Below are 21,389 nucleotides of genomic sequence, written 5' to 3'. Positions count from 1 at the left end.
TAAGGCATAGTTTAGAGTATAGGAAGTTTAGTGTACGTTATTAGTGGGTGATAGATAGAAACATTGGGACTGATAGGTGGTGCTGGGCCTATTAGTATACAGAAGATAAGGCATAGTTTAGAGTATAGGAAGTTTAGTGCACGTTATTAGTGAGTGATAGATAGAAACATTGGGGCTGATAGGCAGTGCTGGTCCTATTAGTATATAGAAGATAAGGCAGAGTTTAGAGTATAGGAAGTTTAGTGTACGTTATTAGTGGTTGATAGATAGAAACATTGGGGCTGATAGGCAGTGCTGGGCCTATTAGTATACAGAAGATAAGGCACAGTTTAGCGTATAGGAAGTTTAGTGTACGTTATTAGTGAGTGATAGATAGAAACATTGGGGCTGATAGGTGGTGCTGGGCCTATTAGTATATAGAGGATAGGGCATAGTGTAGAGTATAGGAAGTTTAGTGTACGTTATTAGTGGGTGATAGATAGAAACATTGGGGCTGATAGGCAGTGCTGGGCCTATTAGTATATAGAAGATAAGGCATAGTTTAGAGTATAGGAAGTTTAGTGTACGTTATTAGTGAGTGATAGATAGAAACATTGGGGCTGATAGGTGGTGCTGGGCCTATTAGTATATAGAGGATAAGGCATAGTTTAGAGTATAGGAAGTTTATTGTACGTTATTAGTGAGTGATAGATAGAAACATTGGGGCTGATAGGCAGTGCTGGGCCTATTAGTATACAGAAGATAAGGCAGAGTTTAGAGTATAGGAAGTTTAGTGTACGTTATTAGTGAGTGATAGATAGAAACATTGGGGCTGATAGGCAGTGATGGGCCTATTAGTATACAGAAGATAAGGCATAGTTTAGAGTATAGGAAGTTTAGTGTACGTTATTAGTGAGTGATAGATAGAAACATTGGGGCTGATAGGTGGTGCTGGGCCTATTAGTATATAGAGGATAAGGCACAGTTTAAAGTATAGGAAGTTTAGTGTACGTTATTAGTGAGTGATAGATAGAAACATTGGGACTGATAGGCAGTGCTGGGCCTATTAGTATACAGAAGATAAGGCAGAGTTTAGACTATAGGAAGTTTAGTGTACGTTATTAGTGGGTGATAGATAGAAACATTGGGGCTGATAGGTGGTGCTGGGCCTATTAGTATACAGAAGATAAGGCAGAGTTTAGAGTATAGGAAGTTTAGTGTACGTTATTAGTGAGTGATAGATAGAAACATTGGGGCTGATAGGTGGTGCTGGGCCTATTAGTATATAGAGGATAGGGCATAGTGTAGAGTATAGGAAGTTTAGTGTACGTTATTAGTGGGTGATAGATAGAAACATTGAGGCTGATAGGCAGTGCTGGGCCTATTAGTATATAGAAGATAAGGCATAGTGTAGAGTATAGGAAGTTTAGTGTACGTTATTAGTGGGTGATAGATAAAAACATTGGGGCTGATAGGCAGTGCTGGGCCTATTAGTATATAGAAGATAAGGCAGAGTTTAGAGTATAGGAAGTTTAGTGTATACGTTATTAGTGGGTGATAGATAGAAACATTGGGGCTGATAGGCAGTGCTGGGCCTATTAGTATATAGAAGATAAGGCAGAGTTTAGAGTATAGGAAGTTTAGTGTACGTTATTAGTGGGTGATAGATAGAAACATTGGGGCTGATAGGCAGTGCTGGGCTATTAGTATATAGAAGATAAGGCAGAGTTTAGAGTATAGGAAGTTTAGTGTACGTTATTAGTGGGTGATAGATAGAAACATTGGGACTGATAGGTGGTGCTGGGCCTATTAGTATATAGAAGATAAGGCAGAGTTTAGAGTATAGGAAGTTTAGTGTACGTTATTAGTGGGTGATAGATAGAAACATTGGGGCTGATAGGTAGTGCTGGGCCTATTAGTATATAGAGGATAGGGCATAGTTTAGAGTATAGGAAGTTTAGTGCACGTTATTAGTGGGTGATAGATAGAAACATTGGGGCTGATAGGCAGTGCTGGGCCTATTAGTATATAGAAGATAAGGCAGAGTTTAGAGTATAGGAAGTTTAGTGTACGTTATTAGTGGGTGATAGATAGAAACATTGGGACTGATAGGTGGTGCTGGGCCTATTAGTTTTCAGAAGATAAGGCATAGTTTAGAGTATAGGAAGTTTAGTGTACGTTATTAGTGGGTGATAGATAGAAACATTGGGACTGATAGGTGGTGCTGGGCCTATTAGTATACAGAAGATAAGGCATAGTTTAGAGTATAGGAAGTTTAGTGCACGTTATTAGTGAGTGATAGATAGAAACATTGGGGCTGATAGGTGGTGCTGGGCCTATTAGTATATAGAGGATAGGGCATAGTGTAGAGTATAGGAAGTTTAGTGTACGTTATTAGTGGGTGATAGATAGAAACATTGGGGCTGATAGGCAGTGCTGGGCCTATTAGTATATAGAAGATAAGGCATAGTGTAGAGTATAGGAAGTTTAGTGTACGTTATTAGTGGGTGATAGATAAAAACATTGGGGCTGATAGGCAGTGCTGGGCCTATTAGTATATAGAAGATAAGGCAGAGTTTAGAGTATAGGAAGTTTAGTGTATACGTTATTAGTGGGTGATAGATAGAAACATTGGGGCTGATAGGCAGTGCTGGGCCTATTAGTATATAGAAGATAAGGCAGAGTTTAGAGTATAGGAAGTTTAGTGTACGTTATTAGTGGGTGATAGATAGAAACATTGGGGCTCATAGGCAGTGCTGGGCTATTAGTATATAGAAGATAAGGCAGAGTTTAGAGTATAGGAAGTTTAGTGTACGTTATTAGTGGGTGATAGATAGAAACATTGGGACTGATAGGTGGTGCTGGGCCTATTAGTATATAGAAGATAAGGCAGAGTTTAGAGTATAGGAAGTTTAGTGTACGTTATTAGTGGGTGATAGATAGAAACATTGGGGCTGATAGGTAGTGCTGGGCCTATTAGTATATAGAGGATAGGGCATAGTTTAGAGTATAGGAAGTTTAGTGCACGTTATTAGTGGGTGATAGATAGAAACATTGGGGCTGATAGGCAGTGCTGGGCCTATTAGTATATAGAAGATAAGGCAGAGTTTAGAGTATAGGAAGTTTAGTGTACGTTACTAGTGGGTGATAGATAGAAACATTGGGACTGATAGGTGGTGCTGGGCCTATTAGTATTCAGAAGATAAGGCATAGTTTAGAGTATAGGAAGTTTAGTGTACGTTATTAGTGGGTGATAGATAGAAACATTGGGACTGATAGGTGGTGCTGGGCCTATTAGTATACAGAAGATAAGGCATAGTTTAGAGTATAGGAAGTTTAGTGCACGTTATTAGTGAGTGATAGATAGAAACATTGGGGCTGATAGGCAGTGCTGGTCCTATTAGTATATAGAAGATAAGGCAGAGTTTAGAGTATAGGAAGTTTAGTGTACGTTATTACTGGGTGATAGATAGAAACACTGGGACTGATAGGTGGTGCTGGGCCTATTAGTATACAGAAGATAAAGCATAGTTTAGAGTATAGGAAGTTTAGTGTATACGTTATTAGTGATTGATAGATAGAAACATTGGGGCTGATAGGTAGTGCTGGGCCTATTAGTATATAGAAGATAAGGCAGAGTTTAGAGTATAGGAAGTTTAGTGTATACGTTATTAGTGGGTGATAGATAGAAACATTGGGGCTGATAGGCAGTGCTGGGCCTATTAGTATATAGAAGATAAGGCAGAGTTTAGAGTATAGGAAGTTTAGTGTACGTTATTAGTGGGTGATAGATAGAAACATTGGGACTGATAGGTGGTGCTGGGCCTATTAGTTTTCAGAAGATAAGGCATAGTTTAGAGTATAGGAAGTTTAGTGTATACGTTATTAGTGGGTGATAGATAGAAACATTGGGACTGATAGGTGGTGCTGGGCCTATTAGTATATAGAGGATAAGGCATAGTCTAGAGTATAGGATTCTTAGTGTACGTTATTAGTGGGTGATAGATAGAAACATTGGGGCTGATAGGTGGTGCTGGGCCTATTAGTATATAGAGGATAAGGCATAGTGTAGAGTATAGGAAGCTTAGTGTACGTTATTAGTGGGTGATAGATAGAAACATTGGTGCTGATAGGCAGTGCTGGGCCTATTAGTATACAGAAGATAAGGCATAGTGTAGAGTATAGGAAGTTTAGTGTACGTTATTAGTGGGTGATAGATAGAAACATTGGGGCTGATAGGCAGTGCTGGGCCTATTAGTATACAGAAGATAAGGCATAGTTTAGAGTATAGGAAGTTTAGTGTACGTTATTAGTGAGTGATAGATAGAAACATCGGGGCTGATAGGCAGTGCTGGGCCTATTAGTATACAGAAGATAAGGCATAGTTTAGAGTATAGGAAGTTTAGTGTACGTTATTAGTGAGTGATAGATAGAAACATTGGGGCTGATAGGTAGTGCTGGGCCTATTAGTATATAGAGGATAAGGCATAGTGTAGAGTATAGGAAGTTTAGTGTATACGTTATTAGTGAGTGATAGATAGAAACATTGGGGCTGATAGGTAGTGCTGGGCCTATTAATATATAGAAGATAAGGCATAGTGTAGAGTATAGGAAGTTTAGTGTATACGTTATTAGTGGGTGATAGATAGAAACATTGGGGCTGATAGGTAGTGCTGGGCCTATTAGTATATAGAGGATAAGGCATAGTCTAGAGTATAGGAAGCTTAGTGTACGTTATTAATGAGTGATAGATAGAAACATTGGGGCTGATAGGTAGTGCTGGGCCTATTAGTATATAGAAGATAAGGCATAGTTTAGAGTATAGGAAGTTTAGTGTATACGTTATTAGTGAGTGATAGATAGAAACATTGGGGCTGATAGGTAGTGCTGGGCCTATTAGTATATAGAGGATAAGGCATAGTGTAGAGTATAGGAAGTTTAGTGTACGTTATTAGTGAGTGATAGATAGAAACATTGGGGCTGATAGGTAGTGCTGGGCCTATTAATATATATAAGATAAGGCATAGTCTAGAGTATAGGAAGCTTAGTGTACGTTATTAGTGAGTGATAGATAGAAATATTGGGGCTGATAAGCAGTGCTGGGCCTATTAGTATATAGAGGATAAGGCATAGTGTAGAGTATAGGAAGTTTAGTGTTCGTTATTAGTGAGTGATAGATAGAAACATTGGGGCTGATAGGTAGTGCTGGGCCTATTAGTATATAGAGGATAAGGCATAGTGTAGAGTATAGGAAGTTTAGTGTTCGTTATTAGTGAGTGATAGATAGAAACATTGGGGCTGATAGGTAGTGCTGGGCCTATTAGTATATAGAGGATAGGGCAGAGTTTAGAGTATAGGAAGCTTAGTGTTCATTATTAGTGGGTGATAGATAGAAACATTGGGGCTGATAGGTAGTGCTGGGCCTATTAGTATATAGAAGATAAGGCATAGTCTAGAGTATAGGAAGTTTAGTGTTCGTTATTAGTGAGTGATAGATAGAAACATTGGGGCTGATAGGTAGTGCTGGGCCTATTAGTATATAGAGGATAAGGCATAGTGTAGAGTATAGGAAGTTTAGTGTTCGTTATTAGTGAGTGATAGATAGAATCATTGGGGCTGATAGGTAATGCTGGGCCTATTAGTATATAGAGGATAAGGCATAGTGTACAGTATAGGAAGTTTAGTGTACGTTATTAGTGAGTGATAGATAGAAACATTGGAGCTGATAGGTGGTTCTGGGCCTATTAGTATATAGAGGATAGGGCAGAGTTTAGAGTATAGGAAGCTTAGTGTTCGTTATTAGTGGGTGATAGATAGAAACATTGGGGCTGATAGGTGGTGCTGGGCCTATTAGTATATAGAAGATAAGGCATAGTTTAGAGTATAGGAAGTTTAGTGTACGTTATTAGTGAGTGATAGATAGAAACATTGGGGCTGATAGGCAGTGCTGGGCCTATTAGTATATAGAAGATAAGGCATAGTCTAGAGCAGGGTTCCCCAACTCCAGTCCTCAAGGCCCACCAACAGGTCATGTTTTCAGGATTTCCTTAGTATTACACAGGTGATAATTCCATCACCTGCACAGGCAATAATTCCATCACCTGTGCAATGCTAAGGAAATCCTGAAAACATGACCTGTTGGTGGGCCTTGAGGACTGGAGTTGGGGAACCCTGGTCTAGAGTATAGGAAGTTTAGTGTTCGTTATTAGTGAGTGATAGATAGAAACATTGGGGCTGATAGGTAGTGCTGGGCCTATTAGTATATAGAAGATAAGGCATAGTTTAGAGTATAGGAAGTTTAGTGTACGTTATTAGTGAGTGATAGATAGAAACATTGGGGCTGATAGGCAGTGCTGGGCCTATTAGTATATAGAAGATAAGGCATAGTCTAGAGTATAGGAAGTTTAGTGTTCGTTATTAGTGGGTGATAGATAGAAACATTGGGGCTGATAGGTAGTGCTGGGCCTATTAGTATACAGAAGATAAGGCAGAGTTTAGAGTATAGGAAGTTTAGTGTATACGTTATTAGTGAGTGATAGATAGAAACATTGGGGCTGATAGGTAGTGCTGGGCCTATTAGTATATAGAAGATAAGGCATAGTTTAGAGTATAGGAAGTTTAGTGTACGTTATTAGTGAGTGATAGATAGAAACATTGGGGCTGATAGGCAGTGCTGGGCCTATTAGTATATAGAAGATAAGGCATAGTGTAGCGTATAGGGAGTTTAGTGTACGTTATTAGTGGGTGATAGATAGAAACATTGGGGCTGATAGGTGGTGCTGGGCCTATTAGTATATAGAAGATAAGGCATAGTCTAGAGTATAGTAAGTATAGTGTACGTTATTAGTGGGTGATAGATAGAAACATTGGGGCTGATAGGTGGTGCTGGGCCTATTAGTATATAGAAGATAAGGCATAGTTTAGAGTATAGGAAGTTTAGTGTACGTTATTAGTGAGTGATAGATAGAAACATTGGGGCTGATAGGCAGTGCTGGGCCTATTAGTATATAGAAGATAAGGCATAGTCTAGAGTATAGGAAGTTTAGTGTTCGTTATTAGTGAGTGATAGATAGAAACATTGGGGCTGATAGGTAGTGCTGGGCCTATTAGTATATAGAAGATAAGGCATAGTTTAGAGTATAGGAAGTTTAGTGTACGTTATTAGTGAGTGATAGATAGAAACATTGGGGCTGATAGGCAGTGCTGGGCCTATTAGTATATAGAAGAGAAGGCATAGTCTAGAGTATAGGAAGTTTAGTGTTCGTTATTAGTGGGTGATAGATAGAAACATTGGGGCTGATAGGTAGTGCTGGGCCTATTAGTATACAGAAGATAAGGCAGAGTTTAGAGTATAGGAAGTTTAGTGTATACGTTATTAGTGAGTGATAGATAGAAACATTGGGGCTGATAGGTAGTGCTGGGCCTATTAATATATAGAAGATAAGGCATAGTTTAGAGTATAGGAAGTTTAGTGTACGTTATTAGTGAGTGATAGATAGAAACATTGGGGCTGATAGGCAGTGCTGGGCCTATTAGTATATAGAAGATAAGGCATAGTGTAGCGTATAGGAAGTTTAGTGTACCTTATTAGTGGGTGATAGATAGAAACATTGGGGCTGATAGGCAGTGCTGTGCCTATTAGTATTTAGAAGATAAGGCATAGTGTAGTGTATAGGAAGTTTAGTGTACGTTATTAGTGGGTGATAGATAGAAACATTGGGGCTGATAGGTGGTGCTGGGCCTATTAATATATAGAAGATAAGGCCTAGTTTAGAGTATAGGAAGTTTAGTGTACGTTATTAGTGAGTGATAGATAGAAACATTGGGGCTGATAGGCAGTGCTGGGCCTATTAGTATATAGAAGATAAGGCATAGTGTAGCGTATAGGAAGCTTAGTGTACGTTATTAGTGGGTGATAGATAGAAACATTGGGGCTGATAGGCAGTGCTGGGCCTATTAGTATTTAGAAGATAAGGCATAGTTTAGAGTATAGAAAGTTTAGTGTACGTTATTAGTGGGTGATAGATAGAAACATTGGGGCTGATAGGTGGTGCTGGAACTATTAATATATAGAAGATAAGGCCTAGTTTAGAGTATAGGAAGTTTAGTGTACGTTATTAGTGAGTGATAGATAGAAACATTGGGGCTGATAGGAAGTGCTGGGCCTATTAGTTTATAGAAGATAAGGCATAGTGTAGCGTATAGGAAGCTTAGTGTACGTTATTAGTGGGTGATAGATAGAAACATTGGGGCTGATAGGCAGTGCTGGGCCTATTAGTATTTAGAAGATAAGGCATAGTTTAGAGTATAGGAAGTTTAGTGTACGTTATTAGTGAGTGATAGATAGAAACATTAGGGCTGATAGGCAGTGCTGGGCCTATTAGTATATAGAAGATAAGGCATAGTGTAGCGTATAGGAAGTTTAGTGTATACGTTATTAGTGGGTGATAGATAGAAACATTGGGGCTGATAGGTGGTGCTGGGCCTATTAGTATTTAGAAGATAAGGCATAGTTTAGAGTATAGGAAGTTTAGTGTACGTTATTAGTGGGTGATAGATAGAAACATTGGGGCTGATAGGTGGTGCTGGGCCTATTAATATATAGAAGATAAGGCCTAGTTTAGAGTATAGGAAGTTTAGTGTACGTTATTAGTGAGTGATAGATAGAAACATTGGGGCTGATAGGCAGTGCTGGGCTTATTTGTATATAGAAGATAAGGCATAGTGTAGCGTATAGGAAGCTTAGTGTACGTTATTAGTGGGTGATAGATAGAAACATTGGGGCTGATAGGCAGTGCTGGGCCTATTAGTATTTAGAAGATAAGGCATAGTTTAGAGTATAGGAAGTTTAGTGTACGTTATTAGTGGGTGATAGATAGAAACATTGGGGCTGATAGGTGGTGCTGGGCCTATTAATATATAGAAGATAAGGCCTAGTTTAGAGTATAGGAAGTTTAGTGTACGTTATTAGTGAGTGATAGATAGAAACATTGGGGCTGATAGGCAGTGCTGGGCCTATTAGTATATAGAAGATAAGGCATAGTGTAGCGTATAGGAAGCTTAGTGTACGTTATTAGTGGGTGATAGATAGAAACATTGGGGCTGATAGGCAGTGCTGGGCCTATTAGTATTTAGAAGATAAGGCATAGTTTAGAGTATAGGAAGTTTAGTGTACGTTATTAGTGAGTGATAGATAGAAACATTGGGGCTGATAGGCAGTGCTGGGCCTATTAGTATATAGAAGATAAGGCATAGTGTAGCGTATAGGAAGTTTAGTGTATACGTTATTAGTGGGTGATAGATAGAAACATTGGGGCTGATAGGTGGTGCTGGGCCTATTAGTATTTAGAAGATAAGGCATAGTTTAGAGTATAGGAAGTTTAGTGTACGTTATTAGTGGGTGATAGATAGAAACATTGGGGCTGATAGGTGGTGCTGGGCCTATTAATATATAGAAGATAAGGCCTAGTTTAGAGTATAGGAAGTTTAGTGTACGTTATTAGTGAGTGATAGATAGAAACATTGGGTCTGATAGGCAGTGCTGGGCCTATTAGTATATAGAAGATAAGGCATAGTGTAGCGTATAGGAAGCTTAGTGTACGTTATTAGTGGGTGATAGATAGAAACATTGGGGCTGATAGGCAGTGCTGGGCCTATTAGTATTTAGAAGATAAGGCATAGTTTAGAGTATAGGAAGTTTAGTGTGCGTTATTAATGGGTGATAGATAGAAACATTGGGGCTGATAGGTGGTGCTGGGCCTATTAATATATAGAAGATAAGGCCTAGTTTAGAGTATAGGAAGTTTAGTGTATACGTTATTAGTGAGTGATAGATAGAAACATTGGGGCTGATAGGTAGTGCTGGGCCTATTAGTATTTAGAAGATAAGGCATAGTTTAGAGTATAGGAAGTTTAGTGTATACGTTATTAGTGAGTGATAGATAGAAACATTGGGGCTGATAGGCAGTGCTGGGCCTATTAGTATATAGAGGATAAGGCATAGTGTAGAGTATAGGAAGTTTAGTGTACGTTATTAGTGGGTGATAGATAGAAACATTGGGGCTGATAGGCAGTGCTGGGCCTATTAGTATATAGAAGATAAGGCATAGTGTAGAGTATAGGAAGTTTAGTGTACGTTATTAGTGGGTGATAGATAGAAACATTGGGGCTGATAGGCAGTGCTGGGCCTATTTGTATATAGAAGATAAGGCATAGTGTAGCGTATAGGAAGCTTAGTGTACGTTATTAGTGGGTGATAGATAGAAACATTGGGGCTGATAGGCAGTGCTGGGCCTATTAGTATTTAGAAGATAAGGCATAGTTTAGAGTATAGGAAGTTTAGTGTACGTTATTAGTGGGTGATAGATAGAAACATTGGGGCTGATAGGTGGTGCTGGGCCTATTAATATATAGAAGATAAGGCCTAGTTTAGAGTATAGGAAGTTTAGTGTACGTTATTAGTGAGTGATAGATAGAAACATTGGGTCTGATAGGCAGTGCTGGGCCTATTAGTATATAGAAGATAAGGCATAGTGTAGCGTATAGGAAGCTTAGTGTACGTTATTAGTGGGTGATAGATAGAAACATTGGGGCTGATAGGCAGTGCTGGGCCTATTAGTATTTAGAAGATAAGGCATAGTTTAGAGTATAGGAAGTTTAGTGTGCGTTATTAATGGGTGATAGATAGAAACATTGGGGCTGATAGGTGGTGCTGGGCCTATTAATATATAGAAGATAAGGCCTAGTTTAGAGTATAGGAAGTTTAGTGTATACGTTATTAGTGAGTGATAGATAGAAACATTGGGGCTGATAGGTAGTGCTGGGCCTATTAGTATTTAGAAGATAAGGCATAGTTTAGAGTATAGGAAGTTTAGTGTATACGTTATTAGTGAGTGATAGATAGAAACATTGGGGCTGATAGGCAGTGCTGGGCCTATTAGTATATAGAGGATAAGGCATAGTGTAGAGTATAGGAAGTTTAGTGTACGTTATTAGTGGGTGATAGATAGAAACATTGGGGCTGATAGGCAGTGCTGGGCCTATTAGTATATAGAAGATAAGGCATAGTGTAGAGTATAGGAAGTTTAGTGTACGTTATTAGTGGGTGATAGATAGAAACATTGGGGCTGATAGGCAGTGCTGGGCCTATTTGTATATAGAAGATAAGGCATAGTGTAGCGTATAGGAAGCTTAGTGTACGTTATTAGTGGGTGATAGATAGAAACATTGGGGCTGATAGGCAGTGCTGGGCCTATTAGTATACAGAAGATAAGGCATAGTGTAGAGTATAGGAAGTTTAGTGTACGTTATTAGTGGGTGATAGATAGAAACATTGGGGCTGATAGGCAGTGCTGGGCCTATTAGTATATAGAAGATAAGGCCTAGTGTAGAGTATAGGAAGTTTAGTGTATACGTTATTAGTGGGTGATAGATAGAAACATTGGGGCTGATAGGCAGTGCTGGGCCTATTAGTATATAGAAGATAAGGCATAGTGTAGAGTATAGGAAGTTTAGTGTACGTTATTAGTGGGTGATAGATAGAAACATTGGGGCTGATAGGCAGTGCTGGGCCTATTAGTATATAGAAGATAAGGCATAGTGTAGAGTATAGGAAGCTTAGTGTACGTTATTAGTGGGTGATAGATAGAAACATTGGGGCTGATAGGCAGTGCTGGGCCTATTAGTATACAGAAGATAAGGCATAGTGTAGAGTATAGGAAGTTTAGTGTACGTTATTAGTGGGTGATAGATAGAAACATTGGGGCTGATAGGCAGTGCTGGGCCTATTAGTATATAGAGGATAGGGCATAGTGTAGCGTATAGGAAGTTTAGTGTATACGTTATTAGTGGGTGATAGATAGAAACATTGGGGCTGATAGGTGGTGCTGGGCCTATTAGTATATAGAGGATAGGGCATAGTCTCAAGTATAGGAAGCTTAGTGTACGTTATTAGTGGGTGAATACAGCAGTTCATTGGTAAAGGGAGAAGTTTGCCCAGCGACCAGCGGAGACGGTTGCTGATTGGTCCAGTTAAAAAAGGGAGAGGAGTTTGGGCCAGAGGGGAGCAACTGTTATTCCTGTCAGGAATCAGTTCTGTCAGAGATGTCGTAGTTAGCGGAAATGTTAATTATGTGCTGGAGGAAGACTGAGGAGAAGTTCAGGGCCAGGGGGCTGAAGGTCAGGAGACATGCAGCAAGAAGAGAGGACACAGGAGCAGCAGACTAAGCGAGGAGCCTTAGGAAGTACGAGGAGCACACTGAAGGGTAGTATATACAGTATGCGGACGTTTTTCAGTGGGATACTGAACCAGCAGAATAGAGGGTCAGGAAGCATGAAAACCGTATTGGAAGAGGAAGGCATTACAGAGCCTGAGGTAACAGGGAATGCAGGGAGAGCTCAGGATGAGCAACAGAACATGTGCTGTACTGTATCTGCTATTGAAACTATGACTGCTGTATCACAATGTGCTGTACTGTATCTGCTATTGAAACTATGACTGCTGTATCACAATGTGCTGTACTGTATCTGCTATTGAAACTGTGACTGCTGTATCTGTGACCAGAACTGGAAAAGAAAAGTTGAGTAAAGTTGTTTTATATAAAAGAGAGATTGTGTGTGACAATGATTGCATGCCTCCAACGGCTGGATTCCTAAAGAAAATGGAGGAGCAACCGAAAACTGTAAGTGTTTTACACAACATGCAAAGCGCAATACAATACGGATGATATCTTGTATTTGTGGGCGGTCAGGGTGAGAATATAATACCACAGCAATCCCTCGACACTACTACCACCCTGCACCCCAATATAAAAGCTCTCTATGCACAGAGCGGTGCCTGAAACGATGCCGGCGCCACCCCCATGACTGAATGAGCGGCCACATGATATCAGACTGCTATTAACCTGCAGATTAACCCCATATCTGCAAGTTAACAGCGTTATTTTACATGATAGGTTCCCTTTAAAGAGGAAAACAGTCTTCGTACACCCTATTAATACAGTGGGGTTTTCTTCCTGAGGGTATATGAAGAGTATCTATAGCTCTCCTTCATTACACAGACAATTCACTAATTTAAATGTACATTGTGTAATGGTAAATTTCTCCAGTGGTCGTCCTGCAGAGAAACTAAACACTTCATGAAAAATATTCACAGAATTTACAGCTGATTGCTGGGGGTCACAGCAGGGGAACTCCATATAATGAGTTAATTTTAGGTTATCTTATGAGCAAGTAACTTGAGTAAACTGTGCAAAAAATATTATTTTTTATCAGACAGATAAAATGTTGGTCTTATTAAGAGACCATGATTATTCCATAGCTATAAGGAGTACAATATATGTACAGGTGCATCTCACAAAATTAGAATATCATCAAAAACTTAATTATTTTTCATTCTTCAATACAAAAAGTGAAACTCATATTATATAGAGTCATTACAAACTGAGTGATGTATTTCAAGTGTTTATTTCTGTTAATGTTGATGATTATGGCTTACAGCCAATGAAAACACTAAAGTCATTATCTCAGTAAATTAAAATAATTAACAAAAAAACACCTGCAAAGGCTTCCTAATCATTTAAAAAGGTCCTATAGTCTGTTTCAGTAGGCTCCACAATCATGGGGAAGACTGCTGACTTGACAAATGTCCAGAAGGCAGTCATTGACACATTCCACAAGGTCCCAAAGTTCCAATTTTCATTTGGAAATCAAGGTCCCAGAGTCTGGAGGAAGAGTGGAGAGGCCACAATCCAAGCTGCTTGAGTTCTAGCGTGAAGTTTCCACAATCAGTGATGGTTTGGGGAGCCATGTCATCTGCTGGTGTAGGTCCACTGTGTTTTATCAAGACTAAAGTCAGCGCAGCCGTCTACCAGGAAATTTTAGAGCACTTCATGCTTCCCTCTGCTGACAAGCTTTTAAAAGATGGAAATTTCATACTCCAGCAGGACTTGGCACCTGTCCACACTGCCAAAAGTACCAATACCTGGTTTATAACCACAGTATCACTATGCTTGATTGGCCAGCAAACTCACCTGACCTTAACCCCATAGAGAATCTATGGGGTATTGTCAAGAGGAAGATGAGAGACACCAGACCCAACAATGCAGACAAGCTGAAGGCTGCTATCAAAGCAACCTGGGCTTCCATAACACCTCAGCAGTGCCACAAGCTGATTGCCTCGATGCCACGCCGCATTGATGCAGTAATTGATGCAAAAGGAGCCCCGACCAAGTATTGAGTGCATTTACTGAACATACATTTCAGTAGGCCAAAATTTCAGATTTTAAAAACATTTTTCAAGCTGTTGTTGTAAAGTATTCTAATTTACTGAGATAATGACTTTTGTGCTTTCATTGGCTGTAAGCCATAATCATCAACATTAACAGAAATAAACACTTGAAATAGATCAGTCGGTTTGTAATGACGATATAATATGAGTTTCACTTTTTGTATTGAAGAACTGAAATAAATTAACTTTTTGATGATATTCTAAGTTTGTGAGATGCACCTGTATATCTAAACTAGCTTCTATTTTCAGAGCATACAGTAGGACTGTATTGAAAGAAGGTGGTGTCATGATGGGATCACAGGTTGCCAGGTAAGACCATTTCTATTGACATGACATCTCTGTAAGGCCACATTCACATGTTCAGTATTTAGTTAGTATTTTACATCAGTATTTTTAAATAAAAATCAGGAGTGGGTAATAAATACAGAAGTGGTGACGAGTTTCTAATATACTTTTCCTCTGATTGTTCCAATTTTGGTTTTTGCTTACAAATACATTAGGTAAAAAAACAACTACTGATAGTGTGAAGGTTGCCTAACCATTATTGTTTTAGAAACTTATATAGCACCATCATATTCCACAGTGCTTTACATACATTATCACCATGCACAAAAAGACATGTCCAAGTAAGGGCTCATTCACACGTTAGTTTTTCACATAAAAGTGCAATTAGTTTTTTCACGGATAACACTCATACCTATGACAGTCTATGGGGGTGTTCACATGTCAGATTTTTTCCTTGGACCGAGTGGTCCATGCAAAATCAGAGACATGTCTGATATTGATCCGAGTGTCAGATCAAGATCGACAATGCTGGTCTATGGGTCCATGAAAAAATTTGACAGCATTTGGATGCAATCAGTGTATGAAATAATGTAAGGCTTCATTTTTACGTCAGTTTTTTTCACATATGAGAAAAACGGACCGAGTTTCATCAGGTTTTCTTCAGTGTCTTTAGATTTACATCAGAATTTCATCAGATTTTCTTCAGAGTGTCATCATAGTTTCGTCAGAGTTTGGTCAGAGTTTCATCAGTATTTGATCACCTTTTGGTGTTGCAGATTTTCTGCAGCATTTCTTCACCAATCATTTAAATTAGGTTACCTTATATACTCGAGTATAAGCTGACCCGAATATAAGCCGAGGCGCCTAATTTTACCACAAAAAACTGGGAAAACTTATTGACTCGAGTATAAGCCTAGGGTGGGAAATTCAGCAGCTACTGGTAAATTTCCCCATCCTGGTATGCATTGCCCCCTCATCCCCTATCCTGGTATGCATGGCCCCCTAATCTCCAATCCTGGTATGCATGGCCCCCTCATCACCCAATCCTGGTATGCATGGCCCCCTCATCCCCCAATCCTGGTATGCATGGCCTCCTCATCCCCCAATCCTGGTATGCATGGCCCACTCATCCCCAATCCTGGTATGAATGGCCCCCCATCACTACACAAGTGAAAAAAAATAAACACTTCTACTGACCTTCCTTCCCTCTGCTCCAGCGTGGCGTCCTGTTCTGCCAGCTGCTGATCTCAGCATCTGAGCAGCGCATGATGTCACTGCCTTGCGCCCTCAGACGCTGAGATGATCTGCGGGGATATTCACTCTTCTCCACGCCGGGACTATGGGTGTGGAGAGGAGTGAATAGTCATTCTCCTTAATAACACACACTGTAGCCACAGCCGCCGGCTTCCTGCTGTGGCTCAGCAATCTCGTTTGCCCGCTACTAAAGAGAATGAATATTCACTCTTCTCCACGCCCATGGAGAATGAATATTCACTCTTCTCTACGCCCATGGGCACTATTAAAGAAAATTAATATTCACTCCTCTCTACTCCCATGGGTGTGGAGAAGAGTGAATATTCATTTCCTTTAGCAGTGGGCACATGTGGTAGCTGCTGCAGACGGCACCGCTCCTCCACCGGTGCAACACCCACCCACCTTCCACAGCCAGTGTATATATATATACAGTATATATATATACAGTAAGTGTATACTCGAGTATACGCCAAGGGGGCTTTTTCAGCCTAAGAAATGTGCTGAAAAATTGTAACATTTTTTCACATGTGTTTATTTATTGCGTGTTTTCTGCTATGGTTTTTTACTCTTCTTGGTATGTCATGTTTACATACTGCTTTGTTTTTGCTACTACCTATTACTTCACTTTGATAAAACTTTATTGGTAAAGTCATGTGCGGATTACATGCATCTTTATCGTGTTTCTGCTGCGGAAACGCAATAAAAATGCATGTGTGTTTTTACCTGTGGATTACCTGTGCAAATAAAATGCATATTTACCACAGTGGGCATGACATTTTTGTATAAATCCTATCCACCTTGCTGGAACTATAAGATGCTGCATTTTTTGCCCAGTGAAAATATGTAGCATCAAAAAGCACCAAATACTCATTGTGGGAACTTAGCCTTACGGCTCACATGAGCGTATAACATGGCTGAGTGCTGTGTGATGTTTATTGGATAGCATTCAGCTTAATGTTATACTATGGGGCGGTGCAGATCTGCAATTTTTTTTCTCATCCGATTCGGGATGAGGAAAAATCATGCAAATCCATACAAGTCTATAGGTGTGTTTAAAACATTGGACTGCACTCAGATGTAATCTGAGTGCATTCTGGTTACCTCAAACACAAACAATATGGAAGATGGCGAAATTAAGTTCTCTATCTCCTCCGCACCTGTGACCTGATTCTCTCGGATCGGATCACACTAAGATTATTATTATTTATTTATATAGAGCCATTGATTCCATGGTGATGTACATGAGAAGGGGTTACATACAAAATACAGATATCACTTACAGTAAACAAACTAACAATGATAGACTTGTACAGGGGAAGAGGACCCTGCCCTTGTGGGATTACATTCTACAGGAATGGGGCGGAGACAGTAGGTTGGGGGGTTGCGGTCTCTTCGGTGTTGTTGAGGTGGCAGCAGGCAAGGTCATGGCAGGCTGTAGGCTTGTTTGAAGAGACGGGTTTTCAGGTTCCGTCTGAAGGATCCAAATGTGGAGGCTAATCGGACGTGTTGAGGCACAGAATTCCAGAGGATGGGGGATATTCAGGAGAAATCTTGGAGGCAATTGGGTGAGGAATGAACAAGTGTGGAGGAGAGAAGGAGGTCTTGGGAGGACCGGAGATTACGTAAGGGAATATATCAGGAGATTAGTTCAGAGATGTATGGAGGAGAAAGGATATGGATGGCTTTGTAGGTCGGTGTTAGTAGTTTGAACTGGATACGCTGGGGGAATGTGAGCCAATAAAGGGATTTGCAAAGGGAGCAGAGGAGTAGCAAGGCGAGATGACAAACTCTGACAGATTTTGAGCCGAGTGAGATTAGCATAATCAGACCTGATTCTCTCGCATGAGAGAATCTACAGCCGTCTTACCACAGCCTAAATGTGATGTTATTCAATCACAAGTTAGAAAATGAATGGTCATTTGGTTGCTAAATATATTTCCTTGTTTGAAACCAATCTCTATTTTTATAGTGAAGGCGTTAGACCGGGAGTTCTAGATTGCAGAGAACAATATTATTAAGTGTTTGATCATCTACTTTGTGTTTTCATTTTCAATCCAGGGTGGTAGAAAGCAAAAATCCTGCCTTTGCTGTTGGAAATTATTATGTTGGTCGGTCAGGCTGGACCACACATTTCATATCAGATGGGAAAGAACTCCGTGCTTTGCCATCCAGTTGGCCTGAATCACTGCCAAGATCACTGGCACTTGGAGCTGTTGGCATGCCTGGGTAAGCCTTAAAAGTACACACCTCAATGTTTGTATAACCTCCTCCCTTACCAGGCCTGAAACATCGGATTAAAATGAATATAATTAACTTATCCATATTTTGGAGGATGAAAAGAAAAAAAATAAGTTATGTATTTCATGCAATAAACACATGAAAAGACCAATATGACATTATACTCTAATAGCTAAGGGAGAGAAATTGAGCTGGTACACCACAATAAATGGCCCATGTTTACAGATGTACATATGCATGCTTATGTAATCCAATGTTAATTCACTTTATGTTTCTTCTCTAACCAGAGTAACAGCTTACATTGGTCTACAGCAAATCTGCAATCCAAAACCAGGGGAAGTGTTGCTTGTGAACAGTGCAGCTGGTGCTGTGGGCACAATAGTAGGACAAATTGCTAAAATAAAGGTACATTATGGAACGTGTATAAATGTACAACCTATATAGTCTTGGGGAATCCAGAGAAAAAGATGCATATCCCTGGGAACCTCTACCAATTTTTTCAAAAGATAAAAAAGGCTAAAAACAAGTTGCACATAATGAGTCATAAAAAACTGTACTAAAAAATAGCTCTTATTTAAAAGCAGAATAAATGACAACAATAAAACAGTGCAAACAATGGCAAGGTAACAATCACAACTATAAATGAAACAATGAAGAAATAAACAAGGAGTAAAGGTTAACTTTGTTTTACCATGTCAAAACCTGGTTTGCCAGATACCACAGTTCAGACATCAAAGTCCTAAAATTAATTTAGACCCCAGAGTACACTCTAAAATAAATTGGGAACCCATACACCAGATCACACAAAAGCAGGTATTTTCTTACCTGACACCTTGTGTGCCAGTCCATGAAGGACTTGATTTGGCCTGTGGGTACCCTGGACTATGGGATGAACGTCAGTACTGTGCCACCAGTGAATTTATTTGTACTGCGGTGATACATGCGCAATACATACAACCACATAACTGCTCTGAACCTTGCTGGCCTTTAAGAAATACTCTGAAGTCAAACGCTCATGATTCATGGAGAAGAGTATGCCTCTTGATGAATTAAGAATGCCGGGTGAGTGGCGTATACCTCTGTGTTAGTCTCTCCACTAGTCCTTTTCCACTTCCTACTGGAGTAAGATTTGTGGCATAGCAGATGCCACCACTCATCATGAATTTGATGAGCGGCGGTTATCCTTGTCCCACCCAAGCTCTACCCACTTTGTTGAAGCTGGTCGAAAATGGCGTGAAAAGTCACATAATTTTAGTGCAGCCGCCAATTGCGCCAAATTTATGCAACTTTTTAAAGCTTCTTACACCAGAATATTGGTGTACAAAGCTTTTATGAATCAGGCTCATATTTTCTGTATGTGTTTGTTATCATGAAAAATATTTTTTATCTCCAGGGCTGTAAAGTAGTTGGATCTGTTGGGTCTGATGAAAAACTTGCATATTTAAAAGAAATTGGTTTTGATGAAGTTTTTAACTACAAGACAGTGAGCTCTTTGGATGAGGCTCTGAAGAAGGCCTCTCCAGAAGGATATGACTGCTATTTTGAGCATGTAAGTTACAAGATGTTATGAAAAACTCTGGTAAATTAGAGGAATTCTCTCAACATCACAAATGAATCAAATTGCAAAGAGCTTGTAAAAATAAGCAACTTTGCAATTTACTAGCTATTAAAGATCCTCGGGAATGGATTTTTAATTCTATAGTTTACTACTTGTTGCCTAGGTTAACTAAAGAAGAATATATAAGTTGTAACCCCTTCATGACATGGCCATTTTATGTTTTTTTGTTTTTGTATTTTTCTCCCTTTTCTTTCAGTAACAATTTTTTTTCCGTCCACACAGCCGTATGGGGGCTTGTTTTTGGCGGGGCGAGTTGTACTTTTGAATTACACCATTCATTCTACCACATACTGTACTGGAAAATGGGGGGAAAAAATCCACGTGCGTTGAAATAGCAAAAAAGATGCAATTTCACAATTGTTTTATGGTCTTTTTTATATACTATGTTCATTGTATGGTAAAACTAACCTGGCGATATAATTCTCCATTCTCAGTACGAGTATGCCGATGCCAAACATGTATAGTTTTTTTTTCTATTAAGTGGTGAAAAGAAATTTTGGAAATTTGTAAAAATAAATAAATAAAAAATTGCTTTTGTCACCATTTTCCGAGACCTGTAATGTTTTCATTTTCTGGGATATGGGCCTTGAGCTGATGTTTTTATTGATACCATTTTGGGGTAGATATGATGTTTTGATCACCTCTTATTGCATTTCACTCCAATGTTGCGACGGCCAATAAAATGCAATTTTGCCATTTTTATTTTTTTCTCACTACGCCATTTACCGATCGGATTAATGTATTTTTATATTTTCATGGATCGGAATTTTACGTCTGTAGTGAAACCAAATATGTGTTTTTTATTGTTTAATTTTTAATGGGGCAAAAGGAAGATGATTTGAACTTTTCAGATTTTTTTTTAATTTCTAAACTGTTTTTTTTTCACTTTTTACTGTATTTTATAGTTCCCTTAGGGGACTTAAAGCTGCAATCGTCTGATCGCTTGTGCTGTACATAAGTGCATCAGCATTCATATGTATAGCTAAAATCATGATCTCCTATGAACGCCAGCTACACGCTGGCTTTTACAGGAAGATTGTAATGACAACCCATCAATGCCGATGGGTGTGTGGAGCGACAGGCCCCTTGTCGGCACATGCTAAATGCTGCTGATATAGATTGACAGTGCGATTTAAGAGGTTAACAGCTCTGGTCCATCCGCAACTGTTAAAGGCACATGGCTGATTAAATCAGCTGTCATGTGAGGGGAAAGATGCGGGCATATGACGTAAGTTTAAGTCATATTTCGTGAAGGGGTTAATTGAATACAGTATATAAAAAGGAGCACATTTATGACATCAATAATGTCACTACCCGCAGTCTTTCGGGGGCTTCCAAACATTTTTTGTATGAACACAAGGGGGATCTAAGTAGCCTGCGAGTAAGTGCTTTGAAATTTGTTCCTACTCCCCGGCGGGGTGGGGATAGGGTTAAACTACTCCAGATGACTGAAGCTCGATGGATTTTAAAACTAAATACCAGATACCCAGCAGGACTAAATCTCAAACATGAATTAATGTATCTATATTAATAAAGTTGGGATAAATTGAGGTGTTTATTAAATAAAAGGAAGAATTTTTTTTTTTTTCTTTTACGATTAATCTAGGGGAGACTGTAAATAATACAAAACAAAACATGCTAATTACATTTTATAATAATTTCTAGCCATTCTCATATGGTCTTAAAATAGAGATTTGTATTGGAAAAGTATGCCCTTGAAATCAAATG

General features: G+C 39.4%; 1 protein-coding gene across 1 annotated transcript in view; it reads left to right on the top strand.

Annotated features, from left to right (window-relative positions):
- The window catches only part of LOC141165943 (prostaglandin reductase 1-like), a 191,530-nt gene that overhangs the window by 120,471 nt on the left and 49,670 nt on the right, over positions 1 to 21,389 (top strand). Inside the window, exons 4-7 of the mRNA XM_073652063.1 lie at positions 14,516 to 14,575; positions 17,864 to 18,031; positions 18,331 to 18,448; positions 19,437 to 19,592. Coding sequence (XP_073508164.1) covers positions 14,516 to 14,575; positions 17,864 to 18,031; positions 18,331 to 18,448; positions 19,437 to 19,592 — 502 coding nt within the window. The remainder of the gene's footprint in view (positions 1 to 14,515; positions 14,576 to 17,863; positions 18,032 to 18,330; positions 18,449 to 19,436; positions 19,593 to 21,389) is intronic.

Source organism: Phyllobates terribilis, unplaced genomic scaffold, assembly GCF_046119375.1.
Source record: "Phyllobates terribilis strain yellow unplaced genomic scaffold, ASM4611937v1 Scaffold_1__5_contigs__length_1240528914, whole genome shotgun sequence".
NCBI classification, from domain to species: domain Eukaryota; kingdom Metazoa; phylum Chordata; class Amphibia; order Anura; family Dendrobatidae; genus Phyllobates; species Phyllobates terribilis.
Note: the sequence above shows the minus strand (reverse complement) of the source record. Positions and strands in the feature narration are given on the sequence as shown.